Genomic DNA, 12,668 nt, shown 5'->3' with positions numbered 1-12,668 from the left:
AAGAATACTGGTTTCCATTTTTACAGAAATATGTTAGTGCTGAGGGACTGAGAAACAAATTGTTAATTCTCAGATGCACACAGAATTATAGTTTTTCCACATGTAGATATCAGTATAAATATGATAGAAAAATGAAAGCCCTAAGGCAATGAGGACCAAGAAATTTTGATAGAAATCATGCTGTGAAAAAAATCTTAATAAGTAAACTTAAAATTACATAGTAAGAAACCACCACCCTTATGCAAAAAAGGAAAAATGCAAGGTACCTTTTTTTAAAAGAATCTCTTTCAATAATTCCTAGTTTCCTTTAAATAAAGATCTTCATTATTTATCTATTCAAGACATTTTACATTACAACACAATTAGTATTTTTCATTCTCCTTGCTCACTACATGAATTTTTTTTTAAGTAAATTCTTAAGAACTATAAATTTTCTGAAGAAAATTCCGTAAATTTTATGGCTACGCTTGTAATGTACTAGCACAAGAGCTTGTGGCTTTTATAAATACCAACACTACAGATTCAGGTGGAATAACCCCATTCTATCAAAACGCTCATTTCCTACATCTAGAGAAGGTGATGACAGAGAACAGAGCAGCCGTGTAATTAAACAACGCCCTGTCTCTCAATGAAATCTACTGTTGAATGTTATTTGACTAACATACTGCAATGAATTTTTAAAAAGTAAACTATATAAAGAAGAAGCAAACTGCTACCTGGTTAAATAATATATGGAGTTTTAATTTAGTTGTGAAAACTTATAAAATAAAAAAAAAATACAACTAATACCATAATTTGACTTTTCAATTAAATATTTACTAAATGTTATTCAATTATAAGAAAAATACCACTGTATTTCCTCTTGAGAATGTCCAGTGTTATAACTATAGTACATTCTGCTAAACTAGAGTAAAAAACTTTCTTTAGCCAGATGCTTTATTAAAAGCCATCTACTGCAATAATACACTGGGGAGCAAAGAGAAGACAGGCTTTATTCCGAGCAGTACCAACAACATGACAAGAATAAGCACGGTGAAGCTTTTTCTGTCCATACAATGCTCAAGAAAGCAGAGAATTTGCTGACTCTTAAAACAGGGAACTTTCCATGGGTTGTTTTATATTTATTTATTCCAAAAAGGATTTTTGGCAGCAACTATCAAAGTAATATTTGCAACTATTTCCCTTTTTGCTCTCTAATATAGGTTGGAGCACATGCTCTCTATAACTTAAAAAACCGGGCTCCTTCCTTGCAAGTCTGTTTGGTATTTTTTCAGTTTAACTGATTTAAAAATTTAATATGTATCACCATCCTAGCACAGTGTCTGGCACACAATAACTGTTCAACCATTTATTGAATAGACAATGTAATATGGAAAAAAAAAAACCCTTGGTGACCGACTCAAAGTTCTCCTTCGATATTATTTTTATATGTTGTACATTAGCTAAGGTTTTTCATTATATACATTTGTCCCGACAGAAATAAACTTATATATTAATACTTGCCATTTAACAACGGACAAGCATGATCCATGAATAGTGGGTATAGTTGGCCAATTCCAATGAGAGCAGGGGAAGGAAGGAGCACACTTATTTCACTTTCTAAGGCTCTCTGGATAATCCAAGCTAAATCACTAAATGGAACTTGAATAATTACATAAGCAATCCTTATGCTGCACCTCCTCCCCCGTCTTATTCAGACATTCCTCAAGTTCCAAGTCAAACATCATCTCCTTTGTGAAGTCTTTGTAGGCTGCACTCCCTGAGGGTGTAAGCCCTTTTCATCTAACATAGCCCTAGAAACCACACAGAGGCTTGCCCATAAAAGATACCCAATAGAGTTACGGAATGAATGATTAAATTAATAAGTGAATGAGATTAATACCTGCTTTGCAGTCTTGATTATGTCAGGCAGTCTTTGGGAGCGGTTTTTTAGATAATATCATTGGACTTATACAAGTATACTTATTCATATTTTGAATTTGCATAATAATTAAAGCAATAATTCATATAATCACTAAAAAGTCAATTTTTAGGATGCAAATACTCCATGATATTCATAATCAAAAAAAAGAAAGAAGCAAAGGGAAGGGAAAAGGAAGGAAGTAAAGGAAAAGAAAAGAAAAAAATCTGACATTTTATACTTCTAAAAAGATTCATTCTCAATTCCTCTGGGTGTTATTCACATCATGTGCTCTTATAAAGACTCTATAGCAAAAGTCATCCTAACATATACATATTAAACTGGAAATACACATTGACACCAATGTCCATTATTACTATTATGTTCATGATGTAATATCATACTGATAGTAGAAACTAACCATTGAGTACTTACTATGTGCCAAGCACTTCATCTAACTCATACAACAATGCCAGTAGGCACTACTGTTACCTTGCTTTACAGACAATGAAACTGAAGCTTAGAAAGTTGTGATAACTTGTGAATCTTTGAAAAATCATCTACCTTGAGACTAAATGGTCAATGATTACTCTAAAGCAAAGATGAAGGGTAAGGAAAGCCAGGTTACTTGAAGTGAAATATCCAGAAGGGAATTAACAAGAGTGTGAACACATTGTGAAAAATGCAACCAATGTCTCTGAACAATCTGTGTAAAGTAATTGTTAAATGAGAACTCATCTGCTCTGTAAACTTTCACCAAAAACACAATATTATTAAAAAGAAAGAAAGTTGTGATAACTTATCCACAATCACAAATTAGTAAGTACAAGAGGTAAAACTCAAGCCCAGGTCTATGTGACACTAAACTTAAATCCTTTAAAAATAAGTACATATATCCTTATACATATTCTACATATATATAAACATTGACACACACACACACACACCCTTCCAGAAGAGAAAATTCATTTAAAAAAAAAAAAACAAAGAATTTAAGTAGAGGGGGAAATGGCTCTTGAAGATATTTCTGAAAGCTTACCAATTAAAGGACACCCTGGTGGGGTTGTGGTTAAGTGTTACAGCTGCTAACCAAAAGGCTGGCAGTTTGAATCCACTAGATGCTCCTTGGGAACTCTATGGGGCAGTTCTACTCTGTCCAGTAGGGTCGCTATGAGTCAGAATTGACTCAATGGCAATGGGTTTGGTTTGGTTTAAACTTGTTTTGATTTAATAACTATAAAGTGTTAATGTTATAAATTAGATCACTTCCAAAAAAGAGTACAAAACTCTAATATTATGTTATAAAGGTAGTAATCGGTAGACTTGATGGATAAGCTATAACACACGTCCCACGTAATTACTGAAATTGCATACAGGCAGTCCCCAAATTACAACAGGGTTCCATTCCAATGACTACATGGTAAGTTGGCTCTGACGCAAGTTGAATACCTCATTTTTTAAAAATGTTTCATTATTATTGCCTTTTATTGTCAGTATCTTTATAAATCAAAACATTTGTAACATCTACAAATATCTGAGAATGATAACATTAGCAAATTAAGTGCTGCAACATTGTACGTAGCACATACATTGTACATTGTATACAGTACATACGTAGTACGTTGTATGTAGTACAACGTAGAAAAAAATAGAGTCATAAGTGTGGTTTGTCATAACTTGAATATGTTGAAAGTCGGAGTCTACCTGTATATAGCTCTGTTATACTGTAAAAATCAAGCTACCCTAAAACACACACAGCTCCCCATGCAAAGGGGCTCAGGATATGTGAAAATATGATCTTTACTCAGTGGCTCCTCAAGCCAGCAATTAAGATTTAGTCCTCAATTCAGAAGCTCTGAATTCTGTTTGCCTGTTTCTATGAGGGCAGGAGGGTCACAATCCTTCCATGCTCCTCTCAGATGGCCCCCAAAATTATGAAGGATGCTAATCTAACAGGAATAACAAGACACCTTAAAGATAAGCAATAAAGAACTTAAGATTTCAGAAATGTTTGGTGAAAGTATGCCATCAATTCATCAACAGTGGTAGTACCCTCGGCCTCAATGGTAGAAATCAACAACAGCTGACAATGGTCCGTTTCAGATGGACAATGTAAAGACCCACCTTTAAAGGGAAAGTCTAAAGTTATGTGGCCTAGAATTTTTCTGTTACAAAGGTTTATACATGTTTACTGATATAAACAATATTTCTTAAACTATAAATTTCATTTCCATGCTATGACTAGTATAAGGTAGAAACAAGGGATAACATTGCTTTTTATTTCTCTAATCTTTTGTTACTCTTAATGATTATGTTGAAATAACTGGAAAAATACAGAGAGAGCCTTTCCTTCCAGATGATCATTAAAAGACAAAAATGAGGAATGCCTGCCTTACCCCTTTCATTTCAATTTTAGAGTTTCCTGCTTCATTGGTTCAAACACTGGGTCTGCTATTTAGTAACTGTGTGTCTCTTAATCTCTCTGTACCTCTGGTTTTCTTGATGTTAAAAATGGACTCATATCACCAAAGCTGTGAATCTTACCTCAAAGTGCATATTAAGAGTGCAGGTATAATACCTGCCATACACCTATTCATTCCTTCAGGAATTACCTAGCACCTGCTAGAGGGGATCCCCAATGTTGAGCGTTAAGGTTACAGCAGTGAGCAAAACCCAGACACAATCCTTGCTCTCCTGGAGCTCATAGTCTAGAGTGTCCTTGACCACAGAAGGACCTTTCACAAGTCTGTGTCTTTACACACATCACTGCCTCAGCCAAAACGCATCCTGCCGTTTGTAACCTGGCAAACTCCAATCTGTGAAGCTATCCTCTGCTCACATCAGGTGGAGTTGGCTGCTCCAGTCCCTGTTGTCATAATTTCTCTATTGACTGTCTGCTCCACTGGGCTGTAACTTCCTCAAGGGTCATGTATATATGTTATTTTTATTTTTCTAGTGCTTAACACAGTGTCTGACACAAAGAGAGATACTTACTTTTGGATAATAAAGAATGAAATTCTGCACAAGTAGATAACAGGGTGTTATGCAAATCTTGTTTTTCTTCTTTCTCCCCACTTCTATCTCAAAAAGGATGTCCTGAAACTTGCGCAGTTCTCAGGAGTCCATAGTAATCTCCATATTTCCTACAGTACTTTTCCATGCGGTCTGTTTAACATTTAAACATACACTGTTTTTTATAATTTTCCTCATCCCCTATTACTAGTCAATGTTTACATGCATTAGGCCTGCACTAAGTGCTATACAGAAACCCTGGTGGCGTAGTGGTTACGAGCTATAGCTGCTAACCAAAAGGATGGCAGTTCAAATCCACCACATTCCCCTTGGAAATCCTGTGGGGGCAGTTCTACACTGTCCTATATGGTCACTATGAGTCGAAATTGACTGACGGCAATGCATTTTTTTTTTTTAAGTGCTGTATATGAATTATCTCATTGAATCCTCACAACAATCCTGTAAGATAAGTATGATTTTGTCCATTTTACAAATGATGGAATTGAGACTCAGGATAGTTAAGGAACTTGTCCAAGGTTACAGCTAGTAAGTAGTAGAGCTTAAGATTTGAAGCCAGGGTCTCCCTCCATAGTGAGTACCAGCATTGCCTCCAAAATCTAACTACTGCTTTAAGCCACGGCCAGTTGTGCTTAAAACCTCCTTTTGATTTTGGCAGTGAAGTCAACATAATTTTGCAGAGATTTAAACATACCAGCCCTCATGACTGGTCCTGCTTGGTCCCTGGCTCCATATTTAGGTTTTCAATTGGCCCGTAGCCCCTGACCTGGCTCATCTCCACTTGAATTTAGTCTTTTATCCTTGTAAAACCTTTGGTAGTTATACTTGTTTCTTACCAGTAAAAAAGATCTATAGAGCTTCATTTTCTGTAAATTAGATTACAAAAACAACAATGCCAGGGTGTGACTGTTCCGCATCCCAGTCCCTTCTCTGTTCACAATTACTATGTAGCTTTGACCTACACTTATTGTGGGGGACTCAATCTACATGCCTCACTGACCACTGCAAAACTCGCCAGGCCAGTAATTCTTAGTGTCTCTTACCTACTGCCTGACAAAATCCACAGAAGCTAATATACCAGGAACTACTGCTCAAATTAACCTGTTGCTTATAGCTCCTTCCAACTAGATGATAAGTTTCCTGGGGAAAAGGCACGCTTCATGCTTTACCAGCTTTACCCAGGACATAACACAGTATAAGGGTCACACTTTATAGAAAGAAAAAATAAATAAATAAATAAGCATATGAATAAGTCAAAAAATGATATCGGGTCCCTCTTGGGAAGGAAAAAAATATTTATTAATCACCAAGTATATGCCAGACCCATGAAGAACAAAATAGTCGTGGTCCTTCCTTCCCTGAAGTTTAGAGTCTGGCAGGGAAGTAGACATTAACCAATTAAAAGTACACTGTGACAGCTCCTTCCTCAAGAGTAATGACTGAAATAGTGGTATAATGGAGTCACAAAACCAAATAAATTTGAGGGCCAGACAGGTATCAAAACTTATAAAGGACAAAGGGTAAGTGATAAAGAGTAGTGAGTCTCTGGAAAAAGAGAAAGCACAAGCTTGAATCAGAGGTGTACGCATTTCTTTACCGCACTACTGGTCACACAAAGCATACCTGCGCCTGCTGATTGCAAGTACGCCGCCCCTGAATGTGAGCTGTTGCTTCAAATTCTAACCTAGCACACCAGCAGTACAGAATTAAATGAGAAACTGACTACTTTTTCATAGAGGCCAAATCTTAAGTAAATTTTCCGTAAATAACTTTGTATTCGTCCTTCCCTGTGTAATTTGAAGACGCTGGCAGGGTTTTTATAAAGCAACTGTTTGTTCAAAAGAATCAATTCATTAACTGACCTTGAAATCCTGCCATTGCCCTTAATAAGACAGGAAATATTAACCAAATCAAAAGCAGAGACTAACAGCTGCTGAACCATAACCAACAAGTGCCAAATAAGCAGATACTTCTTACTGAAAATCTTCTGGGTGTTCATGTTCTTTCCACTGAGTGTCTGGTAAGCTCAGCTATATTCACCACCAAAGTACAGACATACACTCTTGGCTACGAGTACCTGCTGTCTCATTTCTACCCCTAAGCACAGAGAAAACATAAAACTACTTTTTTAATTGATGACATCATTCATCTTATTATTATCTTTGCCTATGAAACAAGGAAGAAAATGAAATTAAACAGGCTATTGTACCTCCTCCCACAGAAACGAGCTCTGGTGGCGCAGTGGTTAAGAGCTCAGCTGCTAACTAAAAGGTCAGCAGCTTGAATCCACTAGCTGCTCCTTGGAAACCCTATGCAGCAGTTCTACACTTCCTCTCACAGGAATGTTATGACTTGAAAGCTTGAATAAAAAGCACATGATCAGAGTAACACATTTCTATATTGTTTCTATGAAAATGTTGTTTTTGATAAATTGTACTGTTAACAATACAAATAAAATTTAAATTTTTATGTGTCACTGGTTCATAAACTGGAAATACTGATTATAATATTTTAAACTATACATTGTTAGCCATTCTAAAGCAGCAATTAGTAAGCATTTGCCATTCTAAAATAAACAAACTTCTAGGCTTACAGATTTTTTAGGATAAGTCATTCAACAACAGATCTCAACTACTGCAAACATTAAGAGAAACATAGCTGTGACGAAGAAAGGTAGTTGTCTACCCAATATCCATTCTCCCTTTCTTCTTTATTAACAAACACAGACTGGAGGTGGGGAGAAGCAAATAGAAGGTTTTTTGTGTATGTGTGCACGGATACACACACACAAACTAAAAGAAAACTGCAATATTCTAAAAGTGAATATATGAGTGTAAACACCACTGTTATTGCTTCCCAGGTGCACGATTCCTATTCTTCCTTCAGGCTACTCCCGAAACACATGGGAAAATGACCGTCAGACCCAAGGACGCAGTGAGGTCTCAGTACCATGGCACAGCAAAAATTTGTACAAATAATCCCCAATCTACAGCGTGTTTCCATTCCGACGGCTCCACAGTAAGACAGTTCTGGCGTAAGTTGTATATCTCATTTTTTTTTTTTTTAGTTTTCATTATTATTGCCTTTTATTATCAGTGTCTGATCTTTGTCTTTGTGGATTGGAAACATTACATATAAACTTAAAGGTATGATGACATCAGCAGGTGAGGAGCTGCAACACTGTACGTAGTACATGTTACTAACAACAAGATGTATATATATTTAAAAAATGATCATAAGTGCAGTTGGTTGTAACTAAAATACATCATAAGTTGGGGACTATCTGCATAGCTTAATATCCTTTTATAAAAAATGAAACAATACAAATAGTACTTTAGACATTTTTTTCCCTACATATCACTGAATCATCTTATGTATTGGATGTGGTGGAGACCACTAATTTAAAAAAAAAAAAAAAGGTAAAGTTGTTTGTTTTTTTTTTATTTAAACTCAAATTTAGCAGTAACTGAATATATTGGACACTTGAGAAATATCCATGGAAGAGAGTGGGGCAAGGAGGGAAAGAAAGGAAGCAGGAATTAAAGGGGCCAAAGAATTTTAAAAGTTGGGATTTCCTGAAGAATAAAGCCTTGGTTATAAAAAAATCTCAGGAGGACCTGGGTGGTGCAAACGGTTAAGTACTGGGCTACTAACTGAAAGGTTGGAGGCACTTTGGAAGAAAGGTCTGGCAATCTACTTCCAAAAGATCACAGCCACTGAAAACCCTACGGAACACAGCTGTGCTCTGTTACATACAGGGTCACCACACTGAAAGTACCATGAATCAGAATCAGCTCAATGGCGAGTACTTTTTTTTTTTTTTTAAATAAAAATGTCACTTATAAGAGATTTTAAAAAACAAAATTCTAGAATTATTTAAAATTCTATGATTTAGAGTAAATTAAGAAATTAGGAGGTAAGAGCCTTAAACGGAAACTCCAGGGTCTAGGCCAAGACTCACCTTTACCTATGCTGTAAAACCAGCTCTGAGGACATAAGCGAGGGAATTTACATTGGAACTAGGGGCTTCGGACAGATTAGGGGTCTGGGCAACTATCCACATCATTTAAATGTAAGGTTATATAAGCACAGATGGCCTTTTAATTTTATTTTTAAATTGTACTAGAATAACCGTGTACAAGTATATTTGTATATACATCTCATAAAATTAAAAATGTTAATTAAAGAATAAGAAAGCACTTGAAATAGAAATATCTTCCACTTTGGTAAATAGTTACTACAAAGTCACTGGAATGGAAAAGCGAAAGCCAAGGCAGAAAGGGCTCAGAGGTGACGCAGTGCATTGTTTACCGCTAACCAACAAGTGCTCAGAACAAGACAGAACTATTCACTGCCCAGTACCAACTTTCTTAAAAGAAATTCACAGCATTTATGACATATGTGAACTACAGAAACAATATTTATTTAATATGTTGTCCCATGTAAACAATATGAAAAGAGATTCCTACCTTTGTGATAAGAATTCGGTATCTGTCCAGCATCGCCTGGTTGTCATGGCAGCCTGCTAACAACTGCCATACCTCTGCCCTCAATGCTTCAGGGACGCCACTTTTCACCAACGTGGACAGCCCTTTTGGCCGTGCAGCAAGGTTATTGTGCCTGAGAAAGCAAGAAAATAAACCATTCACCACTCCTGAACTTCTGTTGCTATGGAAAGTATATTTATGAGTTTATACAATACTGTAAGCCTGGGTCAAGAGAAACATGGTGGGGGGCATAAAAATAATAATAGTAGTGCTTAAGATCAATATGTCTGACTTTTTTTCTTTATTCTTTTTCTATATCAGTGAGCCATATTATTCCACCTTCATGGAAAGTTTTTTCTTCCTCTCATTTACTTTCCTTAATCATCCTAGGGACTTATTCATAACAATGAATGTGTTAATTATATATTTCTAGGCAGCATTTTGAGGCATCAAAGGAACCATCTAAATCCCCTGAGATAAATTTAGAGCAATTAGCTAATGGTGTGTGTGGGGTGGATGGGGGGTAGGGAGGACACTGAAAATGGATCATAGGCCTATCACACCTTGACTATACCCCCCTCTCTGAGGTTGTTTCAATTCTTAATATTTCTCTAATGGATATAATTAAAATATAATTTTCATTAACTTGGAAGAACACCATAGATAAATATACTCCACAAAATATGTCAAGTAAAGGAAGAGTACTAATTATTCTTGAGAAGACTTACACCTGGAACTTCCTCTAGCTGCCTCTTCATTACCCAATTGAGTTTGAGGCTAGCGAAAGAATATTGTGCCACAAGAGAACCAGGATCAAACAAGAAAAGATCTTTTTCAAAATTTAATGTTTGCCTCTTATTTTACTTTTGAATAGGAAAAACATAAATGGTTAGAGGATAGTTGAGTTTCTGTACTCTTAGTGTAGAAAACTGAGTTAACTAAAAATAACAATCCAAAGTGCTAAACTGGTTTCCTCTGAAATTAAATGTAAAATGTTCAGAACAAAAAAAAAAAAAATTATTTCTTTATGAATGTATAAGAGAAATTCAAAGAAACTAAATATATACTACATGTTACATATTGATGTTGTAAAGTTGTTGAATCAATTCTAATTCATGGCAACCCCATGTGTGCAGAGTGGACCAGTACCAGGCTGTTCTGACTACCACGGCTGTGTAGTAAGTTTTGAGATCACAAAGCGTGAGGCCTTCTACTTTGTTCTTCCTCTCCAACATTGCTTTAGCTACTCAATCACATCTCATGCATGTGAAAGCTGGACAGTGAATAAGGAAGACTGAAGAACTGATGCCTCTGAGTTATGGTGTTGGCAAAGAATACTGAATGCACCATGGACTGCCCGAAGAACAAACAAATCTGCCTTGGAGAAAGGACAGCCAGAACTTTCCTTAGAAGCGAGGATGGCGAGACTTCATCTCACACACTTTAGACATGTTATCAGGAGGGACTGGTCCCTGGATAAGGACATCATGCTTGGTAAAGTAGACGGTCAGTGAAAAAGGTGAAGACCCTCCAACAAGATGGATTGGCACAGTGGCTGCAACAATAGACTCAAGCATCAAAACAGTTGTGAGGATGTCACAGGACCGGGCAGTGTTTCATTCTTTTGTACATGGAGTCACTGTGAGTTAGAAACAACTCAACAGCACATAATGATAATAATGACATAGTGTAAACATAACTTTTATATGCACCTAGGAAACCAAAAAATTCCTAACTGATTTCATCGTGACATTCAGTTTCCTGCGGTGGTCTGGAACCGAACCCACAATATCTCTGGCATATCTTCCACTGAGTTACCTATTTCTGATATGTTATTGTTAATTTTCTGGATTTCCATTTGTTGCTTTTATATGGTTTCTAATTGTTTATTTATTTTGTCATTTTGTTCCTATATTGTTTTCCTAAATTCTTCTAGAGTTTTGTCTGTGTTTTCCTTGGTCTCTTTGAGGCTCCTACATATGTACAGGAGGTCCCCAGGTTACGAATGTTGCACTTATATGCAACCCATAGTTACAAACCAGCCCCTGTAAAGCCTATTATATTAAAATTTCGGGGTACATACAATGGCTGATAATAACAAACAGGTGCTACTTTGCAATGCACATCAAAACACAACTGTTATTATTACTGTATTATATGTTAAAGATGTTTTAGTGTATCTGGAAGTATTTAATATTTTTATGCCTAAAATGTATGCTATACACTATATACTAAGACAAACACTTGATTGACATTAGATACAAACTGTACCTACCTGTTCTGACTTACATACAAATTCAACTTCAAGACGGGCTTAGGAACGGAACTCATTTGTAATCCGGGGACTGCCTGTATAAGTCTTTTGAATTCTTTATCAGGTAGTTCTATCACCATTTCTTCTTGAGGAAGGTTTTCTGCCCCTTTATTTTGCCCCTTTTATCTTATCCTGTTTCTTCATATGATTTTTTATTGTCTGCTGTCTCCAAGGCATTAAGGTGTGTATTTATGTATTTCTTTATTGAGTGTATGTACATTTATTTTGTGATTTTTGTTTTATTTTGACATATCAGGAGCTTTGTTTCTTCTCTTTCTCTTTAGAATGTCTTTCTTCCTTTAATTGTTGTTGTTTTGTATTTCTGGTCTATGTGTGACTCTGATGGTGTCTGTTGGCTGGGAGTGATTTCCTCTCACTAGTGGGTGTAGTAGGTTTCACCCATTTGCAAGTCTTCTGTGGTCAGGCTCATATGTCTTCCCTTACCAGACTGAGTGGAGGTGGGACAGCAGGTAATTTCCCTGACACTGGGTGACAAGCGTTGAGTGGTCAGGGTCCCTCCACAGCCCTTATGGGAATAGTCCTCCCAGGTTGGTGTTAGCAGTAGTGCGTTCTCTGGACGTCAGTGCAGGACATCTCGGTATCCGCTGTGAGGGAGTGCTACACAAATGGACAGGCTAGGCCTGCTGTGCATGCATGAATTGGTATCTCAGTAGGTGGTGGGGTATCAAGATGTTTCAGTAAACGTGCAGGTGGCCTGCAGGAGCTGTTTGGATGTGCGACGTGTTAATATTGTAGCCAGGCAGGCGCTGGATGAGGATTGGCAGAGGTGCACTTGACACCTGTCAAGATGTAACCGGCACTGCCAATGAGGTGATGTATCTGTCCAGCTGGTTACGAGGATGTGGGTGCAGGGAATGTTCTCGCCAGTCACTGGGGTGGGTGCTGTGTGTGAGCACCGCCAGTTGCCAGGTGATCA

At 36.9% G+C, this 12,668-nt stretch overlaps 1 protein-coding gene across 5 annotated transcripts in view; it reads right to left on the bottom strand.

The window, feature by feature from the left end:
- RABGAP1L (RAB GTPase activating protein 1 like) overlaps positions 1-12,668 on the bottom strand; it is a 739,959-nt gene that overhangs the window by 508,658 nt on the left and 218,633 nt on the right. For all 5 annotated transcript variants that reach the window (XM_049868622.1, XM_049868624.1, XM_049868625.1 and 2 more), the window contains one exon: positions 9,400-9,550. In XM_049868622.1, the coding sequence (XP_049724579.1) occupies positions 9,400-9,550 (151 nt within the window). The remainder of the gene's footprint in view (positions 1-9,399; positions 9,551-12,668) is intronic.

Source organism: Elephas maximus, chromosome 24 (assembly GCF_024166365.1).
Source record: "Elephas maximus indicus isolate mEleMax1 chromosome 24, mEleMax1 primary haplotype, whole genome shotgun sequence".
In the NCBI taxonomy this organism is placed as follows: Eukaryota; Metazoa; Chordata; class Mammalia; order Proboscidea; family Elephantidae; genus Elephas; species Elephas maximus.
This window is presented reverse-complemented; position numbering and strand designations above follow the sequence as displayed.